Here is a 24,839-nt window from a genome sequence, read left to right on the forward strand (position 1 = left end):
GTTTTTTACACAAAAAAAAACAAATATAGTTTTCAGTCGTTTTCAACAAATCGCTTTCAGACCAGCAAGCCCATGGGGACACACATCTGCTGTCAAATGCTCCGAACAAACATATAATCATCCAATGCCATTTAAATAAACCATTTACATCCGACGCTGGACTCCTTCTGAAGTCTGTACAGAGACACAAACAAACTGTTTAAACTGGACAATTAAAGCAAAGAGTCTTTCACTCTTCCATTTGTCGTGTTGTCGGTAGACTCAAGCGTGTGGAGTACGTCAGAAACTGAATGCACTTCTGGAGCTTGACTAAATAAATTCTTTGTTTAAAATGACGAGGATGTTTAAGCAGGATGTTTTAATTGTTCAAAGACCTCTTATATGTCAAAGATAGGGGCAAAATTGATTCTCATGTCTTGACCCCTTTAAAATATGCTAGTGTACTTCTTTTTCACACACAAACTGAGGGAAACAAAGCAGAGATGCTGTACGTTGACGTCTAATTGAAAATAACTTGGAGTGTTTTGGTAAATTCACACTTAAATGAGTGTTTTCTTTATAAGCTCTAAAGCAGTTCTGAAAATGAATGGTCTTCTCAGGAGATTAAGACACATTGAAAGAAACAGGCAGCTCATTGTGCACTTCCTGAGCTCCCAGTGGGATCTGTGATGTAATGGATAGGTACGTTTGAGCTGTGCTTTTCAACAGGCCTCTATAGAGAGATATCCCTGCGCTGGATCAAGCTGTCATTACTGTGGCTCTTATCAGCATAAGGCAGTGATGGAGCTCTTCCATCCTGCACCAGGAGCGGATTTGTCTTAATTAAAGTCTCTCTGACCCTTCTTGCAGACGATGGAGGACCGCTCCGTGTTGAAGGACATCCGGCCCCACAGGTGGTACCAGTTTCGAGTTAGCGCGGTAAACAGCCAAGGCACAAGAGGCTTCACCACTCCCAGCAAGCATTTCTTTTCTGTACGAGGTAAAAAAATTAAAATAAACCAGCTCTTTCCGCAAAATGTTGCTTTCTGATGGAAATGTTTGAAAAATGTTGGAAATTTTCAAAAAGTAATTTTCACTGCAACAGCAGGCCCACATTGTGCTTCTCAACTAACAAATTTACGTTATATAAATGTTGTGTGAACAGTGTTTTGAAATTTTCCTAAAATGTTCAAATATCCAGTCTTCTTGTCGTAAGAATGTTATAACTGGTGGTATTATATATATACAGCCATTTTTTCATGTTAATGTAAAATACAACACAACAGACTTTTGGGAAACATCTCTTAGTCATCATTGATTTGCAATGAATATATATATATATATATATGTAATATTTTAAGAATGTTAAAACATCTTGTAGCCTGTAGAAGCGCAACAGCGCCGTGTTTTCACATAGATTAGATCAGCAGGTTACAGTTCAAATGTGCACATCTATTACACATCTATTAGGACATCAGTTCTGACTGGATCTCTTCCCTAATCGTGCCTCCCTAACATTTTCATCTCGTTTTTATTCCTTGACAAAAATGACAATAGATTTGTGTCATAGCTTTTGTCATCCAAAACTGGTTTTAATTTAGTTATCGTCTCGTTTTTGTCAGTGAAAATGAGTTGTTGATGAAAATGTTGTAAACTAAATTAACACTGGTATGCTGAAGCATTCAGAGTTCCTTTCACTGAACTAAGGGGCCAAGCCCAATTCACTGAGCTCTTGAGAGCGACCCATTCTTTCTCAAATGTTTGTAGAAGCGTCTACATAGTGCTTGATTTTATAACCTGTTGCCATGGAAGTGATTGAACCCCTGAATTCAATGATTTGTAGGGGTGTCCCAGTATTTTTGGCAATATAGTGTACTTCCAAAGCTATTAAATAAATGATACATTTATGAAGTTTGATTACTGAGAAAGCATACTTTTAAAGGAGTTGAGGAGGGTTATGTGAAGGTATATTAGGCACAGGAGCTTGTTTGGTTTGGTTCGTTTGGTTTGATTTGATCTGTACTGCGCTATTATCATTCCTCCCATATGTTTGGCTGCTTGGATATATTACTCCTCAATGTAAAAAGTAATTTTAAAGATATTTTTATTTTGTGCAGAATAAAACACATGGGACAGATATAATAGTTTGTACAAATATGGCTTAGGGGCTGGTGGATAGTTTCCAGTTTTGGTTTTGGACCCTTAGTTTGGATTTGGGTTGGAAAATCCATCTTGGATCAAGATTGAAGATATGATCAACTTTATCTCAGAGCTGCAATCTGTTGTAGAAAGCATTTTTATGCATGTATGAACCCATCAGCACATGGCCTGGATAAGGCTCTGTCCAGCATCTGCCTATGAGTTTCTGATGCACAACACTACTTTTTCCAGAACGAGTCTGATACGATGCTTTTATTTTTGTTACTTGCCGCTACCAATACCTATATTTACATTGCATTTTGTAATTTTTTATTATATTGGGTAGAAAAAAACTAAATAATATGATTTTTTTCTACTGGCCTGGTTGCGTCAGTGGTTCAAATGTTTAGATACATAGCAGTGAAATAATGCAATTCTCTATTACAATTTTGATACTACAGCAAAAACTACTAGTCTAATTAATATGAATTTAAAACATTATTAAAGACGAATCAATAATAAAAAATAAAAAATAATCAAATTGCAAACAGCACAAATAAATATGATAGAACAATCATACTATTTAAATAAGCTTTTTAAGATTTTCAGGCAGGTCTAACAGTAGTTTTCAGGTAAAGAAGAGAAGTAGAGAAGTAAGAACACGTGACAAAGAACTCAATTCAGTATTTGTCTGAGAGGTCCAGATGTTTTGCGCAAATAAAACAATATAATTGAGGCTCAAAAAAAAAACGTGCAAATGTTAAAGGGGTGTTGCATTCGATTTTACTTTTTTAACTTTAGTTAGTGTGTAATACTGCTGCTTGAGCATAAACAGTATCTGCAAAGTTACAGCGCTGGAAGTTCAATGGAAATGGAGATATTGTCTTTTAAAGTTATGGCAGTTTATTGCCTACAAAAACGTCCGGTTTGGACTACAACGAGCTTCTTCCTGGGTTGGTGACATCATAAACCCTTGCTAGTCTCCGGAGATGTGCCTTCTGCCCGTAATGGGAAGGGGCGTGGCGTTTCCGGCAACCTGTGCTTGGCACTTCAGCCACCAAAAATACAGGAAACTACATTTGGCCATCTAACCAATCTACGACCATTGCGTTTTTCAGAGGGATGAGCTTCATTGAAGCAGGAAGCAAACGAGACGTTTAAAGGACAGTGGAGACAGCGGTGTGGAATAAAGGGAGAATATAAGAAAAATAAGGCGTTTAAAAAAGAAGAAGTATTAAGACATGTTACACTGCGCCCCATAAACACAACCAAGCCTAGAAAAAAAACATGAAACCACCCCTTAAAACTTTTGTGACATTAAAGGTGGGGTGAGTGTTATTTCAAAACAGTTTTACAAAACAGACTCGGGCCGAGTCCAATAACAAACTTGTAGCCAATCAGTAAGCAGTAAGGGGCGTGTCTACTAATTATGGTGAGAAGAGCGCTCAGTGCACGTCATTATTCAAAACACACGACGGACATGACGGACATTAGCTGAGAACTAATATATGCTGCTTTTGCTTGAATATGCTCGTGTGTCATGTTCGCTTGTTTGTCCATTTGCGATCGTATTGTGTCTCACTTCAGCGATGATAAAGACCCGTTCATTTCCACACCGTATGGAGCGTTTAAATCTCCTCACTGTGTGCTTCAAGAACAGCTCACAAAATGTGTCTGACAAGTAAGATACTATACTCCTAATATATGTTTGTTTCCTCCTTTCATGATTTATATAACCCTTATTCAGTCATAATTGTAATATGTCATTAGTTAGACTATCATGCGTGTGTGCTATCGAGTTGTTCATGAGAACGGTTTGTGTTTTTGTGATGGAAGGGGTGACTTTTTCATTGAATATTCGACCTGGATTAGTTACACACAGATTCTGCCGTAGTCGTTGCCTGGGTTACGTATATGCGTGGGGCGGAGCTATCAAAATAGGGGTGAGACCCTTTTGGGGGTAGGGCCGTGTTTGTTTTGGTGATTTGAAAAACACGGTTATCAGAAAGCACTTACCCCACCTTTAACTGTCCCGAGTCTCACAAACAGGCCCTGGGCCATCGGGAAATCCTTATTACCGGGCCCTGCCCAGTGCAGCGGCACAGTAATTACATGTTTATGTTCACACCATTTTCCTGTAATAATGTAGTGAACCACTCATTATACATAAATCACGTAACAGTCCATTTTTACTTACATATAAAGTTTATTTTTAATACAAATGACGCATGTTTGCTAAATAAGTAATCAGCAATCAAGAGCATGCAACAGAAGTGCGCTCTCTTTTTTTTCGTCAGTAAATGTTAAAAAGATGTTCCTTGTTTTACTTTCTTTGCTATTGATTTTTTGCTAAGCTCTTTGAAGCTGCATTGAAACTGCAATTTGGACCTCCAACCTGTTGGACACCATTGAAGTCCACTATATGGAGAGAAATCCTGGAATGTTTTCCTCAAAAACCTTAATTTCTTTTCGACTGAAGAAAGAAAGACATGAACATCTTGGATAACGTGGTGGTGAGAAAATTATCAGGAATTTTTATTCTGAAGTCAGCTATTCCTTTAAAACTAGTCTAAGCAGTTTATGCAACATGCCTCTTGTTGTAAGCCTAAACTTTATATAAACCGTAACTTGTCTCTGAAATCTGATTAGTTGATTGTAATGTTGTTCCAGAAATTAACAAAGATCAAGAAGTTGGTTTATTTCTTCAGAGAAAAAGTTCAGTATGCCTTACTTTAGGTGACCCTAGCCATTCAGAATTTAGTTACACTCCCGCTTAAGGCTTTGTGTCTGTGACACAGTGCAGAGAATGTGCAAATCCCCAAAGGACGAACCCGAGACCGCAGCAGTCCTACATCACTGCCATCAGCCACCTCTGGAAAACCACTCTGCCATAAACCCCAGAAATCCTCCGAATGAGGTCTTGCAGACACACGGTCACCCACGCACAAATACAACACCTCCTGCATTCGGGATCTGGCCTGTGCTCAGTATGTCAGATGTGAAACATGTTTCTAATAGTATGAAATAAGCTTTTCCATGGATGCGGAAAACATCCTTCTGGGCAAGCTGAAATCAATCTCGGTAACAGATTCAAACCTGGGCTTTCAGTTTTGGACATGTTTTTTGGTACCAGTTTGTTTAATTTCATATCTGTAATACTCTCTGATCTGAATGATACGGCCCATATCATTGGAGACCTCAGGGGTGCTTGCGTTGGCATGTTTCTAGTGCAAGCCCGGCTGAACACCACGGCCAAGATATAATTACACACAGACTGAGGCAACACTCGACCCGCTGCCAACAACGACTGGAATCAAACCTTCTGCTATTTTGAAAGATTACAAACTCTTGGAGACTCTTGTGCTAAACTGAGCAAGAGTAAAACAAGTGTGAGAAATATCTGACATCTTCCACTGATGCCCTGGGAGTGTCATCCAAGCTGTTTCTCAATGCCCGATCTGCCTCATGTCAAGACAGTCAACAAGAGTTGGCTCAAAGGGGAACGGAAATTAGCTCCAACGCTGAAGCAATATCTCGTATATTATCCATTGGCGCAGACATCTCCAAAACCCATTGACACATAAACGCAAAATTTCTACAGAACATGCTGGAGAGAACTTTCTACCACATGGATTTCATTCATCCTACTTTAAACCTCAAACATGAAATTGCTCGAGGATGTGAAGTCCGAGGGTTGGGAGGGGTCGAATTAAGAATGCTTGAGGTCAGAGGTCGGGCGCGTGGCGGACGTTGCTTGAGGGAGACCTGCAGATGAAGGATCCTGCGTGACTTAATGACTGTGAGAACAAATACAATGTGACAGTTATGTGCTAGTGAACTAGCCATTATGTGCTTTGTTTAGTTGCTGCCCCCCAGTCTGAAATGAAACCGACATCAATGGGACCCGCAGACCAAACACTGTCCCTTCTGAATCTGCCCACGGGCATGACATTAGCATGTGAGCTGAACTGACATATCAAAGCGTCTTTCCTCTGTCATGGTTAATGCAAATGAAAGCACATTGATTGGCCTCCAGGGTAAAGCGGCTGCTATAATCGGAAACAGAGTGTGTGTGTCTTTGAAGCTGAATGGAATGCATTATTTTCTTTGATGAGTCAAGTATTGCTATTAAAGGGGTGATGAGTTGAGAAATCAACTTTCCCTTGAGCTTTTGATATATAAAAGGTCATGGTAATATAAGAATATCCTGTAAGTTTCAGAGCTGAAAATGTCCTTGTTAGTTAAAGATTTTTTTTTATAGACAACAGGTCCAGAAAACGATTGTTTGCACATCTTTGTCACTGCGCAACGAAACGCCTCTACAGAAAGCCTAATCCAGTAGCCCCGCCCACCAACTCATGGAGGGCTCGTGCTAGCTGGCCAACAACAATAAGCATGCCACAGAAGATAGCAAGATATTGCGCAATTCCTGGTTGTGGAAGAACACAGTCGCTGCGTAAGCTTCCTTTGGATCCTAATATTAGGAATGTGTGGTTAAACTTTATTTTTAATTAAGTTCTAGCTGACGTGGGAAAGACAGTGTTCAATTCATTTCACCACGGGATCGTTTGTAAACAAATCTCACAATGCTTTTCTTCTATATTGGATCTGACAGGAAGTATGGTGCAACACACTTATGTGAGTAAAACGTGTTTTTATATGTAATAGTATTGCATTGTTATAAATCGTTTTGCTTATGTGTACATGTCTAAAACAGCATACCTTTAGCATGCTGGACTCAGATAAGTATGGACCAGGGCTCGCAAAGCCCAGGTGCTGTGTATTTTCCAGACGGGCTAACAAAACGTAAGCCAGTCAGCAGGCTGATGACTCTCATAATATTCCTTTCTTGATCTGCGCTATTCACTCTCTCTTGATTTGACATTTGAAGGGCGCACGTGCACGTGTGTGTATGCAAGGTTCGCCCTTATAGCGAACGATCGTGCGGGCTATGTGTAATACAAAAATAATAGTCCAATCAATCGCAGGTTGAGAAATAAATCATTGTGTTTGTTTGATAAAGGCTTTTACGAGCCCTGTGATCGAGAGAATCATTCCGGTTGCCGCTTTCAAAACAATCATGACAATTTGTCAATCATGAAAGTTCAAAACAATATGATGTTTTTGAATGTAAAAAACACAAACGTCATTAGTTGACCTCAGACAAACCTTTTTTAAAGCTAGTTCATGACACCTTTAATATTTCTCATGCCTAAAGTTAGTGACTAATTCTGCATGCAACAATCATGAATACTATTTCAAATAGTGTGGCTTGTTAAGAGAAGGTGTGCTATTACTTTTCTAAATGATTGGACAAATGTTTTTTGGACAAATATAAAAGAACTCTAAGAACACCTTAGCAACCATCTAGCAATACCTAAGCAACCACTCACACCTCCTTAGCATCCTTTGTGAAAACTAAGCATATGCACTAGTAGTGTACTTAAAATCTTAAAAGTATATATTTCAGAAAATTGTACTTGCAGATAATATAATATTAAACGGTGTAACCCAAAAATGACTTTTTTAAATATTAAACCCAAAAATGACTTTTATGTCATGACTTTCGTTCATCTTCACAGCACAAATGAAGATATTTTTTAGTTTGTCAGTGTTGAAATCTGATAGATTTCTCCCCTCGATTGACAGAAAACATAATTTACCACTTTATTTACAAAATATCCTTTTTTTTTTTAACAAGACATGTAAATATCTGCATGGTGGTGCTCTTGTGAGATTACACCGATCAGGCATAACATTGTGCCTTATATTTTGTTGGCCCCCCTTTTGCTGCCAAAGCAGCCCTGACCTGTCGAGGCATGGACTCCACTCTCTGAGGGTGTGCTGTGGTATCTAGCACCAAGATGTTAGCAACAGACCTTTAAGTCCTGTGAGTTGCGAGGTGTTGCCTCCATGGATCGGACGTGTCAAAGTAACATCCACATGGATGGCAGGACCCAAGGTTTCCCACCATCACACTGCCTCTGCCAGCTTTGCTTCTTCCCAGAGTGCATCATGGTGCCGTGTGTTCCCCAGCTAAGCTACACACACGCACCCGGTCGTCCAAGTGATGTAAAAGAAAATGTCCTTCCTCAGACCAGGCCACTTTTTCCCATTGCTCGGTGGCCCAGTTCTGATGCTTACATGCCCCTGTTGGTGCTTTCGGCGGTGTCAGGGTTCAGCATGGGACACACTGACTGGTCTGCAGCTATGCAGCCCCATAGACAACAAACTGCGATGCTCTGTGTATTCTGACACCTTTCTATCAGAACCAACATTTTTTTTTTTTTTTTTTATTATACCTTTATTTAACCAGGGAATAAAATCACATTGAGATAGATATCTCATTTACAAGTGAGCCCTGGCCAAGGTAGCAGCACACACAAAAAAAAAAAAAAAAAAAAAACGTAAAATTAAATACATAAAACAAAAAATGACCACACACACATTTCCAGCAATAATACATGATTAAGAACAAGAACAAGTACAGAAAGCTTGAAATGTTCGATTAAGATATAACTTAAACTCATTGAGTGAAATAAATACACTAAGTTTTAGTGATCTTTGAATCTCATTCCAGGCAGTTGATGCACTATAAATAAAAGCAGTTTTTCCAAACTCTGTCTTCATTAAGGGGACATTTAAAAGAATGTATCTACTTGAACGCAGATTATGCCCTTTACTATTGACAGTTATTAGACTATTCATATACAGAGGAAGCTGGCCAACTATGGCCTTATACACAAATATAAGCCAGTGCTTGTTCCTTCTTAAATGAAGTGAAGGCCAACCCATCATTTCATACAGTGCACAATGATGAGTGTAATGATTTGCCCGAGTTATAAATCTTAAAGCAGAGTGATAAACGGAATCCAATGATTGTGAATCCAATGAAAACATGGACCCACTTTAATATCAGGTGGCCTTAACTACTATGTACTAACATTGTAATTAATCATTTGATACGATGCACTTATTGTGTACATACATGTTTTTACTTTGTACTTACATTTAAAAAAATACCTGCATGTAATTAATTTCTGTAGTTACATTTGTAATTACACAGTTGGCATTTCCCTTACACCTAACCCTATACTTATCCTTACCCACACCACCACACCTGTCCCTAACTTTACCCGTATCCCACATCACTATCAGCAAAAAAGGGTACTTTGCAATACAATTTGAACACAGTAAGTACATTGTACTTATTTTTTGATGTAAGTACATAGTAGTTAAAGGTCCACTGAGTGCCTTCAAATGCGCCGCATTATTCAATGTGTTGACGTGATTTCCCCTGAAACGACTCCAGCTGTTAGCAGCTTCTCCCCTTTTTTGAAACAGCCAATAGCGTTTTGTTAATATGCCGTTTGACTAGAGCGCAAGAGCGGACCTTTCTGTTTGGTAAAGCCAGTTTCCTCTAACACTGTTTACCATCATAATCTCCTCCATATCACTTTAAAATGCAGCATTCTGTGCAGAATTCAAACGGGTCGATATGTTTGTTGTCTGCGCCGACTCGTGCATATGATCCGTTTCGTTTTAACGGAAATAGGAGACTGTACATTTTAAACACTTATATCTCCTGTATGCAAATTTTGTCATAGTTTTGGAACATACCAGCTTATTCATAACTTTAAAGCTAACACAGTCATACTAAAAGCTAAAAAACTTGCATTTTGATTTCAGTGGACCTTTAAGGCCACCTAATATAAAGTGGGGCCACCAACATTAACTTCTTGAGAAATTTGAGCTCCAGTAGCTAGTCTGTTTGATTGGACATCACGGGTCAGCCTTCGTTCCCCACGTGCATCAATGAGCCTTGGTCGCCCATGACCCTGTGGCCGGTTCTCCACTGTTCCTTCCTTGGAGCACTTTTGATAGAGACTGACCACTGCAGACCGGGAACAGGCCACAAGAGCTGCAGTTTTGGAGATGCTCTGACCCAGTCCTTTAGCCATCACAATTGGCCCCTTGCCCATTTTTCCTGCTTCTAGCACATCAACTTTGAGGACAGAATGTTCACTTGCTGCCTAATATATCCCACCCACTAACAGGAGTTATTCCTGTTATATCCACTATTAATTACAATAGTGTTATTCACTTCATCTAACGTGCCTGATCTGTAAATAAAATATTTTGCAATATGTTTTTTTATGTTATGTTTTTTGGTGCAAACAAACAAAGCACTCATGCATAAAAGCACACTCAAAGCACAACATACTAAAGCACATGTAAAGTATTTAAAAATTGTAATGTAGTGTTTTTCCATATTTTTTTCCATTGTTTTTAATTAAAATTAATATTTTAGATGTACTAAATGGCAAATTCTTCATTACAAAAGTGTAATTATTAGAAGTATACAAACGTTTACTTCTTTTTCCCAAGGGATTAGCAAGGCCTGGGCATATGGGGCTTTGTACAGACATGCACCACTCTTCATAGATGTAAAAATCTATTATGTATCTTATAATTTTTCAGTTTATGCGACTGCAAGTGCTTCTTGTAACAGATTTAAATTATTATATTGCTCTTAACTAAGCGTACGCGATCATGGGTGAATATTTCTACATCTATAGTCATAACTGTTTTTAAGGTTCTGGTGGGTGTGCTTACAGTAAAATGAAGCGCAGACTGAATGTTATGTCTACACTCTTGTTCTGTCTGAGTTATTCGTGCATCACCGGCATCATGTGTGGCTCTCTCAGCAGCGGCAGTAGACACACTCCACATCCATCATTAGCACACTTATACACGCTCACTTTTCAACTCATGTGCCTCTCCTTGCCACATCAACAGAAACAGACCGTCTCATCTCACAAGGAACCGTATTAACCGTATTATCTCCGTTTTGGAGATGCTCTGACCCAGTCGTCTAGCTATCACAATATTGCCCTTGTCAAACTCACACAAATCCTTACGCTTTCCCATTGTTTGTAACACATCAACTTTGAAGACAAAATTTTCACTTGCTGCCTAACATATTCCACACACTAACAGGTGCCGTGATGAAGAGATAATCAGTGATATTCACTTCACCTGTCAGTGGTCAAAAATGTATGCCTGATCTGTGTGTGCGTGCGTGCGTGTGTGCATTTCTGTTTGGTAAAGCCAGTTTCCTCTTACTGTTTATCATCATAATCTCCTCCATATCGCTTTTGAAATGCAGCATTCTGTGCAGAATCCAAATGGGTCGATATGTTTGTTGTCTGCGCCGACTCGCGCATATGATCCGCGCTGCGCTCTCGTGTCTGTAGTCTAAATTTCAACCAGAGCCGTTTGGGTGTGTGCGCTGCTGCGGTGTGTGAAACTAACGTGAAAACACTTATTCGCCTCAAATGAAAGCTGAATCGTTTCCTATCAATCAATCAATCAATCAACTTTATTTATATAGCAGCTTCTCAGTGTCAAACAGGATAATATTGCAACAAAATTAGATTTGGCTGTACAGTCGTACTGGAGAAAACAGTGATGTTATCAGCTTATTTTAATTTATCATATAGCGACAACGTTGACATATCTGTATTATAGTTTATAGAATTAAATAAAACCGAATTAATTAATTTTATTTGTATAATTAGTTGAATAACTTTGATCATAATTTTAGTGTCCCCAACTGAGCAAGCCAAGCCAAAGGCGACAGTGGCGAGGAACCAAAACTCCATCAGGGCATGATGGAGAAAAATAAACCTTGGGAGAAACCAGACTCAGTCGGGGTGCCAGTTCTCCTCTGGCCTATTAACACACCGTGTATGATTATTATTCTGGCAACCTTACAGGTCAGAAATCATATTAGATCGGATTATTCAAAATTTCAGGGTATCACGGAAGAGACTAATTTATTTAGGATGGGGCGTCGATTACACAAGAGTATGAATACATGAAAGATTGGAATTATTGCGCCTAAGACGGGTTTTTGAGCATGACGTGCCGGTGTGGCAAATTCGTAGGAGACACCAATTGACACGGCTCAGCAGACACTCCAGGATGCGTTGGTCATGTCCAGGCAGGTCCACCATCCGATCCGGACAGGGCCCAGTTTTGGGATAAACCTCGGGATAAACAGAGAGACTAACATTAGCGTAGATGCCACTCTTTTTATGATGTAACGAGTACATCAGGTGTTATGGGAAGTGTTCCCGGTTCCGGCTGACCTAGTTAATGCAGCCTAACAATCAGTCAATTGATTTGAATAATGAAAGTTAAAAATGTTATATGTGTGTATGCCATAGTAAAGAGATGTGTTTTTAGTCTAGATTTAAACTGACAGAGTGTGTCTGCTTCCCGAACAATGCTAGGAAGACTATTCCACAGTTTAGGAGCTAAATAGGAAAAGGATCGACCGCCTGCAGTTGATTTAGATATTCTAGGTATTATCAACTGGCCAGAGTTTTGAGACCGCAATAGACGTGATGGAGTATAATGTGTTAAAAGTCGCTTAAGTACCGGTGAGCTAAACCATTCAGTGCTTTGTAAGTAATAAGCAAGATTTTAAAATGTATGCGATGTTTAATAGGGAGCCAGTGCAGTGTTGACAGAACTGGACTAATATGATCATACTTCCTGGTTCTAGTAAGAACTCGAGCTGCTGCGTTTTGGACTAGCTGGAGTTTGTTTATTAAGCGAGCAGGGCAACCACCCAGTAGAGCATTACAATAATCTAGCCTTGAGTTCATGAACGCATGTACTAACTGTTCAGCATTCTGCATTGAAAGCATGTGCCGTAATTTAGATATATTTTTAAGATGGTAGATTGCAGTTTTACAGATGCTAGAAACGTGGCTTTCAAATGAAAGATGGGTATCAAAGAGCACACCCAGGTTCCTCACTGACGACGAGGGCTTGACAGAGCAGTCATCGAGTGTTAGACAGTATTCTCGGTTACTACTTGTGGAGCTTTTCCGTCCAATAATTAAAAATTCAGTTTTATCTGAATTAAGTTGCATGAAATTACTATTCATCCATTTTTTATATCAGCTATGCATTGCGTTAATCTTGTGAATTGGTAGGTTTCGTCAGGGCGTGAGGAAATATAGAGCTGAGTATCGTCAGCATAACAATGAAAACTAATGCCATGCTTCCTAATGATATCTCCCAGTGGTAGCATATACAGGGTGAAGAGCAACGGTCCTAACACTGAGCCTTGCGGTACCCCATACTGAACTTGTGATCGGTGTGACATCTCTTCATTTACTGCTACAAACTGATAACGGTCAGATAAGTACGAACCATGCCAAAGCAGTTCCACTAATGCCAACATAATTTTCGATTCTATTACGAAGAATATTGTGATCGATAGTATCGAATGCAGCGCTAAGATCGAGTAACACTAATAGAGAGATACAACCACGATCAGATGATAAGAGTAAATCATTTGTAACTCTAATTAGAGCAGTCTCAGTACTATGATACGGTCTAAATCCTGACTGGAAATCCTCACATATACCATTTCTTTCTAAAAAGGATCATAATTGTGAAGACACGGCCTTTTCTAGTATTTTTGATAGAAACGGTAGATTCGAGATTGGCCTGTAATTGACTAATTCTTTAGGATCAAGTTGCGTTTTTTTAATAAGTGGTTTAATTATAGCCAACTTAAAAGTTTTCGGTACATATCCTAATGTCAAAGATGAATTAATGATATTAAGCAGAGGATCTATGACCTCTGGAAGTATCTCTTTTAATAGCCTAGTCGGTATAGGGTCAAGCATACATGTTGTTGATTTTGATGATTTAGCAAGTTTAGCCAATTCTTCTCCTCCTATAGTAGTGAATGAGTGTAATTTTTCCTCAGTGACACTACAATGCTCTGTCTGAAGTGATACTGTAATAGACGGCTGCATGGTTATAATTTTATTCCTAATATTATCAATCTTACTAGTAAAGAAGTTCATAAAGTCATTACTGCTGTGTTGTTTACAAACATCAGAAGTTGAAGCTTTATTTTTTTGATAATTTAGCCACTGTATCGAATAAATACTTAGGGTTGTGTTTGTTTTCTTCTAAAAGAGTTGAGAAATAAGCAGATCTAGCAGTTTTTATGGCCTTTCTATATGCCATCATGCTCTCTTTCCACAAATTGCGAAAAACCTCCAATTTTGTTTTCTTCCAGCTGCGCTCCATTTTTCTGGCTGCTGTTTTAAGGGCCCGAGTGTGCTCGTTGTACCACGGCGTTGGATTATTTGCTTTAATCTTCTTTAAGCGCCGGGGAGCAACTATGTCTAAAGTGCTAGTAAAGAGAGAGTCAATAGTTTCTGTTGCAGCATCAAGTTCCTCTTGGCTATCTGTAATGCTGAGGAGATGGAACTGATGAGGAAGATTATGTACAAAGCAATCTTTAGTCGCAGCGGTTATCGTCCTGCCATATTTGAAGCGAGGGGATGGCTTTGCAGCCTTAGGTAAATTAAGTATACATGATATTAGGTTAATGATCTGAGATGTCATCGCTCTGCTGCAGAATTTTAACAGTATCAACATTTATTCCATGTGACATTATTAGATCTAAAGTATGATTAAGGCGATGAGTGGGTCCCGATACGTGTTGTCTAACTCCAATAGAGTTTAGAATGTCTCTCAATGCCAATCCCAATGCGTCTTTTTCATTGTCTACGTGAATATTAAAATCAACAACAATTAGTACTTTATCTACAGCTAATACTAAATCTGATACAAAACCAGCAAATTCTTTGATAAAGTCTGTATTGTGCCCTGGTGGCCTGTATACAGTAGCCAACTCAAATGTCAAACGGGATTTATCATTTACATTACATAGCATTACACAAAGCAACAAAACTTCAAAGGAATTATATTTGAAACTAGACTTCTGAGTAATAATGAAAATATTATTATAAATTACAGCAACACCTCCCCCTTTACCTTTCAGACGTGGCTCATGTTTGTAACAATAATCTCGGGGGGTTTAGCTGACTTTGGTGACGTGAGACAGCTAGCAGATGGTTGGTTTAGCCAGTTTGTCTGCTTCCTGATATGTGTTTCCTATCACATATATAGTGTGCTATGTGCCTAACAACTCCTGACCGATTTCAGCCACAGCTTCAGCAGTGTAGGGGGCGGGCTTTAGATTATAGAGAGCATTTTGATTGGACAGAACATTTGACGACATTTGTCTGTTGGTGGTTTGTGGTTTTTTGTACTCACTGCACCAGTGATAAAAAATAATTCAACAGAGGCAGGGATACATAGACTAGAAGGGTGGATATCCCCCCTCCCCCCAATAAATCAAACCCTGTATATAATGATATATTATATACCATAACCCTACCCCTAAACCCAACCCTTACAGAAAACATTCTGTCTTTTTACATTCATAAAAAAAACTAATTTCACTGTTTTATAAGCATTGGGGCCTGACTAATGTCAAACATTTTCAGTTTTACAATCTTTGTGGGGATATTGGTCCTCGCAGTGTAGGTTAAACAAGAACACACACAAACTCACACACACACACACCTTTATCCCTGCTAAATAATCCAGTGGCTTGTGAAAACACTCCACATGGAGTCAAGAAACACTAAAGATTTCAAGAACGCCAGCTCTCTTAACAACCCAAACTCACAGCACTTGCGTGGATGGAGCTGCATTTATTGGATTATAAACTGTTAGCAAGAAAAGAAAAAAAAAATCCATGTAAATATTGAAAAATCACATCCCTGAACATGTCACATGAGCAATAAAGCTGCCCATCAATTATTTGTCTTGCTTGTTTGTCTTGTTTGTTATCCTGTCTTGTGCATATGTTCGGTTGTTTCTTCTGGTTCACTTCAGGGCATGTTGGGTGAACACAAATAAACTGACAAGAGTGTGATTAAAAGCAGTGGTCTGACAGAAGCACCTTCACATCTCTGTTTCAGATCCGTTTCCCCCAGAGACCCCACAGAATGCCAGAACAGGGAACCAGACGGTTCACCCTAATGGCACAGTGAGTGTTCTGGTCCTGTGGGAGGCCCCCAAGGAGAGCGACTTGGTGGTCCACCATTACAAGGTGACCTGGAACACTCGAGGAACGCCCCCAAACAGCCAGAGCCGGGCTGGACGGGTCACAGATGGGGTAAGCCCTCCTTAACTAAGACCTTTGTCTCACCCCTCCTCTGGCATATTCTCTCAAATACTGTGCATACTTTTATATCTCTGCTAAACTGTGAACCTGTAGGGGGTTGCGTTCAGTGTTTATGTATGTGGAAAGTTCATTTCAGAAGAATGAATAAGAAAATTAAGCCAGACCGAGGCTGATGATAGTGGCCAAAAACTTGTTGAGGCTGTCGAGGTTAGAGCACAATTTTTACCTTTCTCTCATAAAGTTGAACCTGAACCCTCAGAGAGGGAAGAAATTTCCCCAAATTGTTTTTCTTGGTTTCAGTCTTGGAATGTCAGACCCAGGAAGTGCTAAATCTGCAACTGAGTTTAAGGAGTTAAGCGTATGTTTTCAGTGGTCAGCCTCACTCCCCTTCGCAGGTGTTGGACTCATGTGCCCCACCTGTGATGTAGTAAAGTGTGAGAGCCAGTTAAATCGGTTCCCCACAACGACCACAAAACAAAGACGCAGCTGGCCTAGTGATCAGCGTATTTTATTGTAGTCCAAGTACTCTCCTGAAAGCCACAGCTCTCAAATGGTTTTGATTAGGTAATTTGTTTTTACAATGCAATAACCTCGATGTCTGAGAAAGCAATCTATTTTATTGAACAGTAGCCTATAAAGAACTATGTCGGCTGACAGATTTTTGTTCTCAGAATGGATCACTGCAAGCGTTTAAGAGTTATTGAGAGTAATAGAAAGTGTCAGATCATTTTCATACTGCCTGGAATTAAGAATTTGTTAAATCCAAAAAACACAACTTAGTTGAAACTAAATGCACAGTGGCCCTATATGTCTGTTATTTTAGAACTTAAGAATGACAAAAGTATGGCTCGTTTAACAGCACTATTTGTCTATTGTATGCACAGAATCTGTTCCATCTGCACTCTTTATTTGAAAGATTACAGTAAAAGATGAAGATAACATGATGACTAATTCAGTGTGACTTCCTGGACAAAATCATTGTACGTTTTTAATGGCCGAACAAGGTTGTTCTTCGTGGCTTGAAAAATCTCACATATTTGTAAATGTTCTCTGTGATGGAGATGCCAGTCAGATACCACAAAAATTATACTGAGGTATCGTGACTAGTTCTTAAACATCCTGGCCAGCTGGGCTCCACATGGTTTCAAATAAACATAGAGGTCTCACCGTGATGGTGAACAGATTGGATGGAGGCTAGAAACGTGTTCCACCACAGAAGAACATACATACATACATGGTTCGAGTAAGCAACTTTGTACCTCACATCTCACTGATGGCAGAGGATTGGAGGGAAATCAATGTCAAAGACTTGAATTTGATGCAGGCAGCTACAGGTAACCAGAGGACTAAAAGAGTGTAGTACAAGAGGTGTAATGTTGCACATTGCAGTGTTCTGGATTATCTTCAGATGTGTATTTGCACTAGGTGAAAGGAGCATTACATTTGTCAAGTTTAGTGGGTCATATTCTTGGCTAACCTGGCTGATTTTAGTGTTGTTGAGTCCATCTGTACAGTGAAATTGTAGTTGGGCTGGCAAGGAATCTATTCTCAGGACTAAATCATGTCAACATAGATTTTTCTTGGCCAAGATTTCTTAAAGAGCAGCAAGCGATACAAGAGATAGGCTGCGTAAATGGAGAAGAGGAGGGGGCCAAGGACCAAACCTTGAGGCACTCCTGTGGTTAGTGGATGGGGTTAGCTGATGACTCCTTGAAATTTTGAAGGACATAAGCCAGCAAAGTGCAGTTTTTGTAATGACCAGTTCAGGGAGGATCTAGTGATTTACGATGTCAAAGAAAGCATGACAGAATGTCAGCTTTTGAAGCCAAATTGGTTGTCATTCAGCAGGTTGTTCTGTGAAAGAAAATTAGAAAGCTAAGAACAACGATTGAAAAATACATAAGTCTTTATAAGGTCTGTCCCATATTGTCTGCTGAGGTGCAGTTTGATTGAGTATCCTGTGTTGTTTGTAAAGTCCCTCCTATAATGTTGATGGCAGCTTACTGTTAACAGCAGTGAACCTTAAATTAATGATTCATATGAAATTACTCATATAAGCACAGATGCCCTTCACATAATAATTATGATTTTTTTTTATATAAGAAGTGTTTTCGATTTCAGTTGACCTAACTAATGCAGCATAACCATGTGTTTAGGTGATAAATTAGGTATATATTTGGAGTTGCCTAGCAACAAGGGGGAGAGGCGTTGTCTGTTTGCCGCTTCACCCAAAATCAAGTTAACTCTACTGTTAGATTTAGATTTTATTTTATTTTATTATGACCATGACTAGTGAAATAGTCAAAGCTACAATTGGGACTGTTGCTGATTGCTGGCAGCCACTGAGAGGACGTTGTTCGTTGTTTGCTGTTTTTCACGACTTCTCTGCTGTTTTTGTTTGAATTCTTGCGGTTGCTTCTCGTTTGAAGGACATTTGATGTTGCTCACTGCAGCTGCTCTCTCTTCTGGGTGTTGGCTGCTCACTGGGGGTCTCCCTCGGGCTTGAACTGCATGTTGGCTGAGTTTGCCGGTTGATTGGTGTTGGCTCCAGGCTGGCATCATCGGCGTCCGGCGTGATGTTGAGATGTTACGCTTCTCGGCTGCTGAGTCTCGGCTGCGTCGCTGTTACGTCTTGCATTGCGGCCGCTTGGACTTCTGCGCAACCCCGGTATGTCCAAAGAAGTGCCCAGAAAACATAGTTTGCCTCCTGCATGGGGCTGCAGCAATCCCCTCCATCTGGTCTTCAGCTGCGCGTCATGCCTCGGCGACATCCTCGGGACACTGCCGAATTGGGAATATGTAGCAATAAAGCCTTTAGCGCTGGGAGAAATGTAAAACATAGAGTGGACCACAGTGTACTGTGGAGCTTAAAGAGACTTCCACCATCAGCTGTTTTCTGTTCAGAAAAGCTTTTATGTGTTGATTGTTATTCAACAATCTATTATTATTATTATTATTATTATTATTATTATTATTATTATTATTATTATTATTATTATTATTATTATTATTATTATTATTATTATTATTATTATTTTGGGGTAAAGAGATGGTTCTGTTACTGGCCTGAATCATGAACAATTCTGGGCAGGTTATTCCAGAGATTCAGAGCCCAATATGAAAAGAATCTACCTACTGCAGAGAGGTTTGATATCCTTGGTGTTATTAAATGACCAAAATGAACATGATGAACTATAGTGTGATCTTAGCTCACTTAGGTACTAAGGAGCCATTCAAAACTTTATAAGTAACTTGAAATGTACGTATATATAAATGTAGTGACAATAAAATTGACTGATATGACATTTCCTTGTTCTAGTAGCACTGCAATAATAACTACCTGAAGTGTATTTAATAACCCTGCAGGACACCCACCCAGACCGATTACAGTAATCTAGTCTTAAGGTCATGAATGCATGAAATAGCTTTTTAGCTTTAGAATTGAAAAGCATATGCCATAACTTATTATATATATATATATATATATATATATATATATATATATATATATATATATATATATATATATATATATATATATATATATATATATATATATATATATATATATACTGGCTTTTTTTTATATAATGTTGTCTGAGGTCAACTAATGACGTTGGTGTGGTTTTTACATTCAAAAACATCATAACTAATAAGTAATGGGCTATTTTCTACACTGGTTTTGAGGCTTTTTTCAAAACGCTGGATTTCGATGGGCGTGCCGCACTGGAGACTTGGAAGTAAACGCCCACAGCTAGGATTGGATAAGATTTGTGTATTTAATGAGCTTCAGCTCCTGTAATATCTTTGCCCCTATCAGTTCAGTTCACATGAGGGAGGGGTTGTTTTGAAAGCGGCAAACGGGATGATTCAAGTACGTCTTTATCAAACAAACACAATGATTTATTTCTCATCTACCCGCGATTAATTGGACTATTATTTTTTGTATTACATGGTCCACACGATCGGTCCATAGAAGCACGAACCAGGCACGCACACATACACGAGTGTGAGCGCGCCCTTCTAATGTCAAGTCAAGAGAGAGAGAGAACAACAGAACAAAAGGAATATTAATGAATTCATCAGCCTGATAGACAGGCTTCCATTTTGGTAGCCCATCAGAAAAACACACAGCCCTAGCTGGGACGTTGGGCTTTGCGAGCCCTGGTCCATACATGTCTGAGTCCAGCGTGCTAAAGGTATGTTCTGTTAGACACGTACACATAAGCAAAACGATCTATAACAATGCAATACTATTACATATAAAAAACACGTTTTACTCACATGTGTGTTGCTCCATTCCTCCTGTCAGATCCAATATAGAAGAAAAGCATTGTGAGATTTGTTTACAAATGATCCCGCAGTGAAATAAGTGAACACTGTCTCCTCCACGTCAGCTGGAACTTCATTAAAAATAAAGTTCAACCACACATTCCTAATATTAGGATCCGAAGTAAGCTTATGCAGCGAATGTGTTCTTCCACAACCCGGAATAGTGCAATATCTTGCTATATTCTTCAGCATGTTTATTGCTGCTGGCTTGCATGATCCCATGAGTTGGTGGGCGGGGCTACTGGGTTAGAAGAGCTGTAGATTCTGTAGAGGCGTTTCGTCGCGCACTGACGTCAGTATAAAGCACAGGACCGTTTGCTGGGCCTGGTGTCTATAAAAGCTTTTCTTTGACTAACAATGACGTTTTAAGATCTGAAACTTGCAGGATAATCTTATATTACCATGACCTTTTTATATATCAAAAGCTCAAGGGAAAGTTGATTTCTCAATTCATTACCCCTTTAAAGAATGCAGTTCTACAACTGTTTTGCTGTTCTTTAAACAGTGCTACACAGCTCTTATGCAAGTTTGTGCTTTTTTAATTCAGCTAAGATGTCATGCTGTGATGTATCAATCTTATGTTTCTTGCATGACTTCATGTGATATGAATTTGCATGTCAGAGTTCACTAAACTGGAACACAATGAAATGCAAACCTTTGACATAACAATGAAAACTAATTTTGTTTCCTGATTACGTCTCCAAAAGGAAAACCAGAGGACCTAACACTGAGCCCTGTGGCACTACATATTTAACTTGTTTTTAATAAGACGTTTCATTAAGAAACAGGAATTACAGTAGTTAATGCAGCCTAACAATCATTTAACTGATTTGATTAATAGATATTGACAATGTTCTGTATGTATGTTTTTCATCTAGATTTAAACTGACAGAGTGTGTCTGCTTCCCGAACAATGCTAGAAAGACTGTTCCAGAGTTTAGGTGCTAAATAGGAAAAGGATCCTGCATTTGATTTTGTTATTCTGGGTATTATTAACTGGCCAGAGTTTTGAGACCGCATTAGACGTGATGGAGTATAATGTGTTAGAGCTTGCTTATGTACTGGGTGCTTTTTAAGTAATAAGTAAGATTTTAAAATGTATGCAATGTTTAATAGGGAGCCAGTGCAGTGTTGACAGAACTGGATGAATATAATTATACTTCCTGATTTTAGTAAGAACTCGAACTTCTGCATTTTGGACCAGCTGGAGTTTGTTTATTAAGCGAGTAGGGCAACCACCCAGTAGAGCATTACAATAATCTAGCCTTGAGCTCATGAACGCATGTACTAACTGTTCAGCATTTTGCATTGAGTGAATGTGTCATAATTTAGATATATTTTTAAGATGTAAGAATGTGGTTTTACAGCACACTTACTACTTTTTATTTATTCTAGAATGTTTGACGTGATTTGGAGATTTGAGATAAGTCTGTAATTAACTAATTCTCTTGGATTAAGCTTGATTAAGAGGTTTAATAAATACCAGCTTGAAAGTTTTTAAGACATGACCTTAAGATAACAATGAGCTAATAATGTTGAAAAGACATTATGATATTACAGAAAACTATTTGAGTCACTTGGTGGATATTGGGCAGGGCTTTTCAATGCCAGACCTGAAGGGCCAGTGCCCTGCTAGTTTAGCTTTAAACCTAACCAAAGTTCCCTGCTGATATGGACACAGTCATACTAAGATACATAATTGCGGAAGTATCCCACTATTGATAATGTATGATTCAATACACTGTGTTTCCTGACAAGCGTGACTGACATAGTGCAAGCAGAAAGAATGTCACGTATAATGTGAACACAAGCCAGCGGGGGCAAGGGGAGCAACTAAACTCTGGTTTGGACCAGGCAATTGTAACAACAACGACTAATGAGTTTAATGTCTCGGGGAATAATTAACTCAAAAGGGATTTAATATTCAATATTCATGAATTTATGAATATGATTTGCCAGTTGTTCATTACGTATTAAAATTTTCCGATAGGGAAAATTGTTTAATTAAATACAAGTAACCCTTTACGGAATTGCTTGAAATTATCCTACTAAGTTTGTCCTGCAAATTAGTTATAGACTTTTCAAATCAATTCTCAATAAAGGGATTACTGCTTTACGAGCGCATAAGAAACATTAACTTTACTGATCAGGATAAGTTCAATATTTCAAATGGTCATACAGTTTACTTTACTAACATAGTAGCATAAGCAGTTAGGTAACGTTTAGATCGCAAGTTTCATTGACTTTGTGTATGTGGCAGAATAACAGATTCAACTCATTAAATGTCTTTTGAAGGTTTAATAAACACAGACTAAAAATAACACTACAATTCACACAGAAAGTACATACTAAATATGCATCAAGAGAGTAGAAGTATAGATATTAACGAAAGAATACATAAAAGAGAATAATGAATAGACTGAAGTTAGAGAGAGATAAAAGAGAGAGAGAGAGAGAAAGAGAGTGAGAGAGAGAGAGAGACAAAGAGAGTGGGGGAGGGTGAGAACCAACTTTCCTTCAATTCACCAGATACGACCTTCACGGAGTTAATTTATCCCAACGGGAAAATAACACACCCTCTTTACAGCAGTTGAATTTGGAAGATAATACTTGCATTCTTTTTGGTTTCGTTTTGGCTTCTCGCTTGTGTGCATGTGTGTCTGCGTGTCCGGCGGTCCGGCGGTCCGGCGGTCCTTTCCGAGGTTGGGAGGGAAGCGGCTGTTTGCTTTAGCGATGCTTCGTGTTCTTGAAGATCGGATTGTAGAAGAGAAGATTTTTGGAAGGGCTGAGGCCTGCTTGGAGGGCCTGCATTGGTGGCATGGCTTAAGTGCCAGCCCCCCCCCGTGGGTGTTGGCTCCCACAGAGAGTTGAAGAAGTAAGAGCAGGAGATGTTCGGAGAAGAGAAGAGAGTGAGGAGGAGGGCATCCGAGGTCCTCCTTTTATGGTCTGGCCGTAGTCCCACCCTCCAGGGTTAGACTTAACCAATGAGATTGTTGGGATTTCCCGGCGGGAAATTCCTCAGCAGATTTATGGCTCTTTGTTTGAAAGTTCGACTCAGTGGGTCTCTGAGTCTTCATACTATAATTAATGCAACAAACACACATTGCATTTTCTGAATAAGTGATATACATGGAAGTGTAAGTCGTGAAGTGAGCATTAATTTGATAGGAGACATGACATATATGAGGTTATCTGAACTAGTACTTTGTTAAGACACAGACAAAAAGATGCAAAATACCATACAGAAGAAACATTTTACAAAACAGTTATGTGTTTACATATAATGTCCTGGGGTGCATGTTCATTTATAGATGGTTTGTCTATAATTTGAGGCAAAAGCTCTGTGTCTTTGTGTCTGAAACTTCATGTGGCCAAATTCCTTTCGGGGCCATAAAAACACCTTATCAGATGGTTTCCAGGGTGACTGAAGAATCTCCCTCTGTTGTGTTGGGGGGAAGGTATGCTAGTGAGCACAACTTTCAAAACATATTTGTTAAATGTAACTGGCGATTGTGTGTTTGATTCGCCCGAGTCGCTACATAATCCCCCCTTTCGCTAGTTGTTGTCCCTCCTATGGACAACAACGAGCGATATCAAAAGTTCAGGAAGATCAGACACACCATAGCCATGTTAGGCTCCAGTTGTTTGTGTCTCCTGACGTGATGGTCTTTCCACGGCAGATAAGGCAGACAGTAGCCCAGTTCAGGTCTCTGTGCTTGTGCAGCAGGTGTCGAGGCAGCAGGTGCCCTGACGGTGCGTCACCTGTCATCCAGAAGTCCGTTTGTGTGGTGCAGGTGTGCTGTGGGCTTTCTGCAGCCCTGGGTGGAACCATGTTCCTCGCAATGGCCAGTCAGTCCTTTAGGTCTCCTGCCTAGGAAGATGGACTGCATCTTGACACTTTTATGTCCTATGCTGACTAGGAACTTTTCAGAGGGTGCCTCGCATTGTGGCCAGGCTGGGTGCCTTCTGGTGATCCACTTTGGTTTCTCTGTTTCAAAGTTCAAAGTCATTGGGGTTTTGAGAATCCCTTCAGAGGCGGCCTTGTGTTCGTTTAAGGCCTTCTTTCTCAAATCACATGCATGACATAGTGTGGGGCTTGGCAGTATTGCCTACAAGGTGACTAACTGGTGTTGGAGGAGAAGGTTCTTGAAGCTGGTGTAAGGTTAGGCAGAGGGCTTGGGCTCCTCCCCCCTTTTGCGTTTGTGTGCAGGGCTGGAGGAGCTTGCGCTGCTGATGTGAAGTTCAGGAGAGTACGTCTTTCTTTTGAGGATTCATTTGCAGTTGGTGATCAGCAGTCCAGGTTGCTCTCTCA

The 24,839-nt window shown here is 39.5% G+C and overlaps 1 protein-coding gene across 1 annotated transcript in view; it reads left to right on the forward strand.

The window, feature by feature from the left end:
* The window catches only part of anos1b (anosmin 1b), a 157,504-nt gene that overhangs the window by 96,166 nt on the left and 36,499 nt on the right, over nt 1-24,839 (forward strand). The window contains exons 6-7 of the mRNA XM_067416333.1: nt 850-979; nt 15,990-16,186. Of these exons, the coding sequence (XP_067272434.1) occupies nt 850-979; nt 15,990-16,186 (327 nt within the window). The remainder of the gene's footprint in view (nt 1-849; nt 980-15,989; nt 16,187-24,839) is intronic.

This window comes from Pseudorasbora parva, chromosome 14 (assembly GCF_024679245.1).
Source record: "Pseudorasbora parva isolate DD20220531a chromosome 14, ASM2467924v1, whole genome shotgun sequence".
NCBI lineage: Eukaryota > Metazoa > Chordata > Actinopteri > Cypriniformes > Gobionidae > Pseudorasbora > Pseudorasbora parva.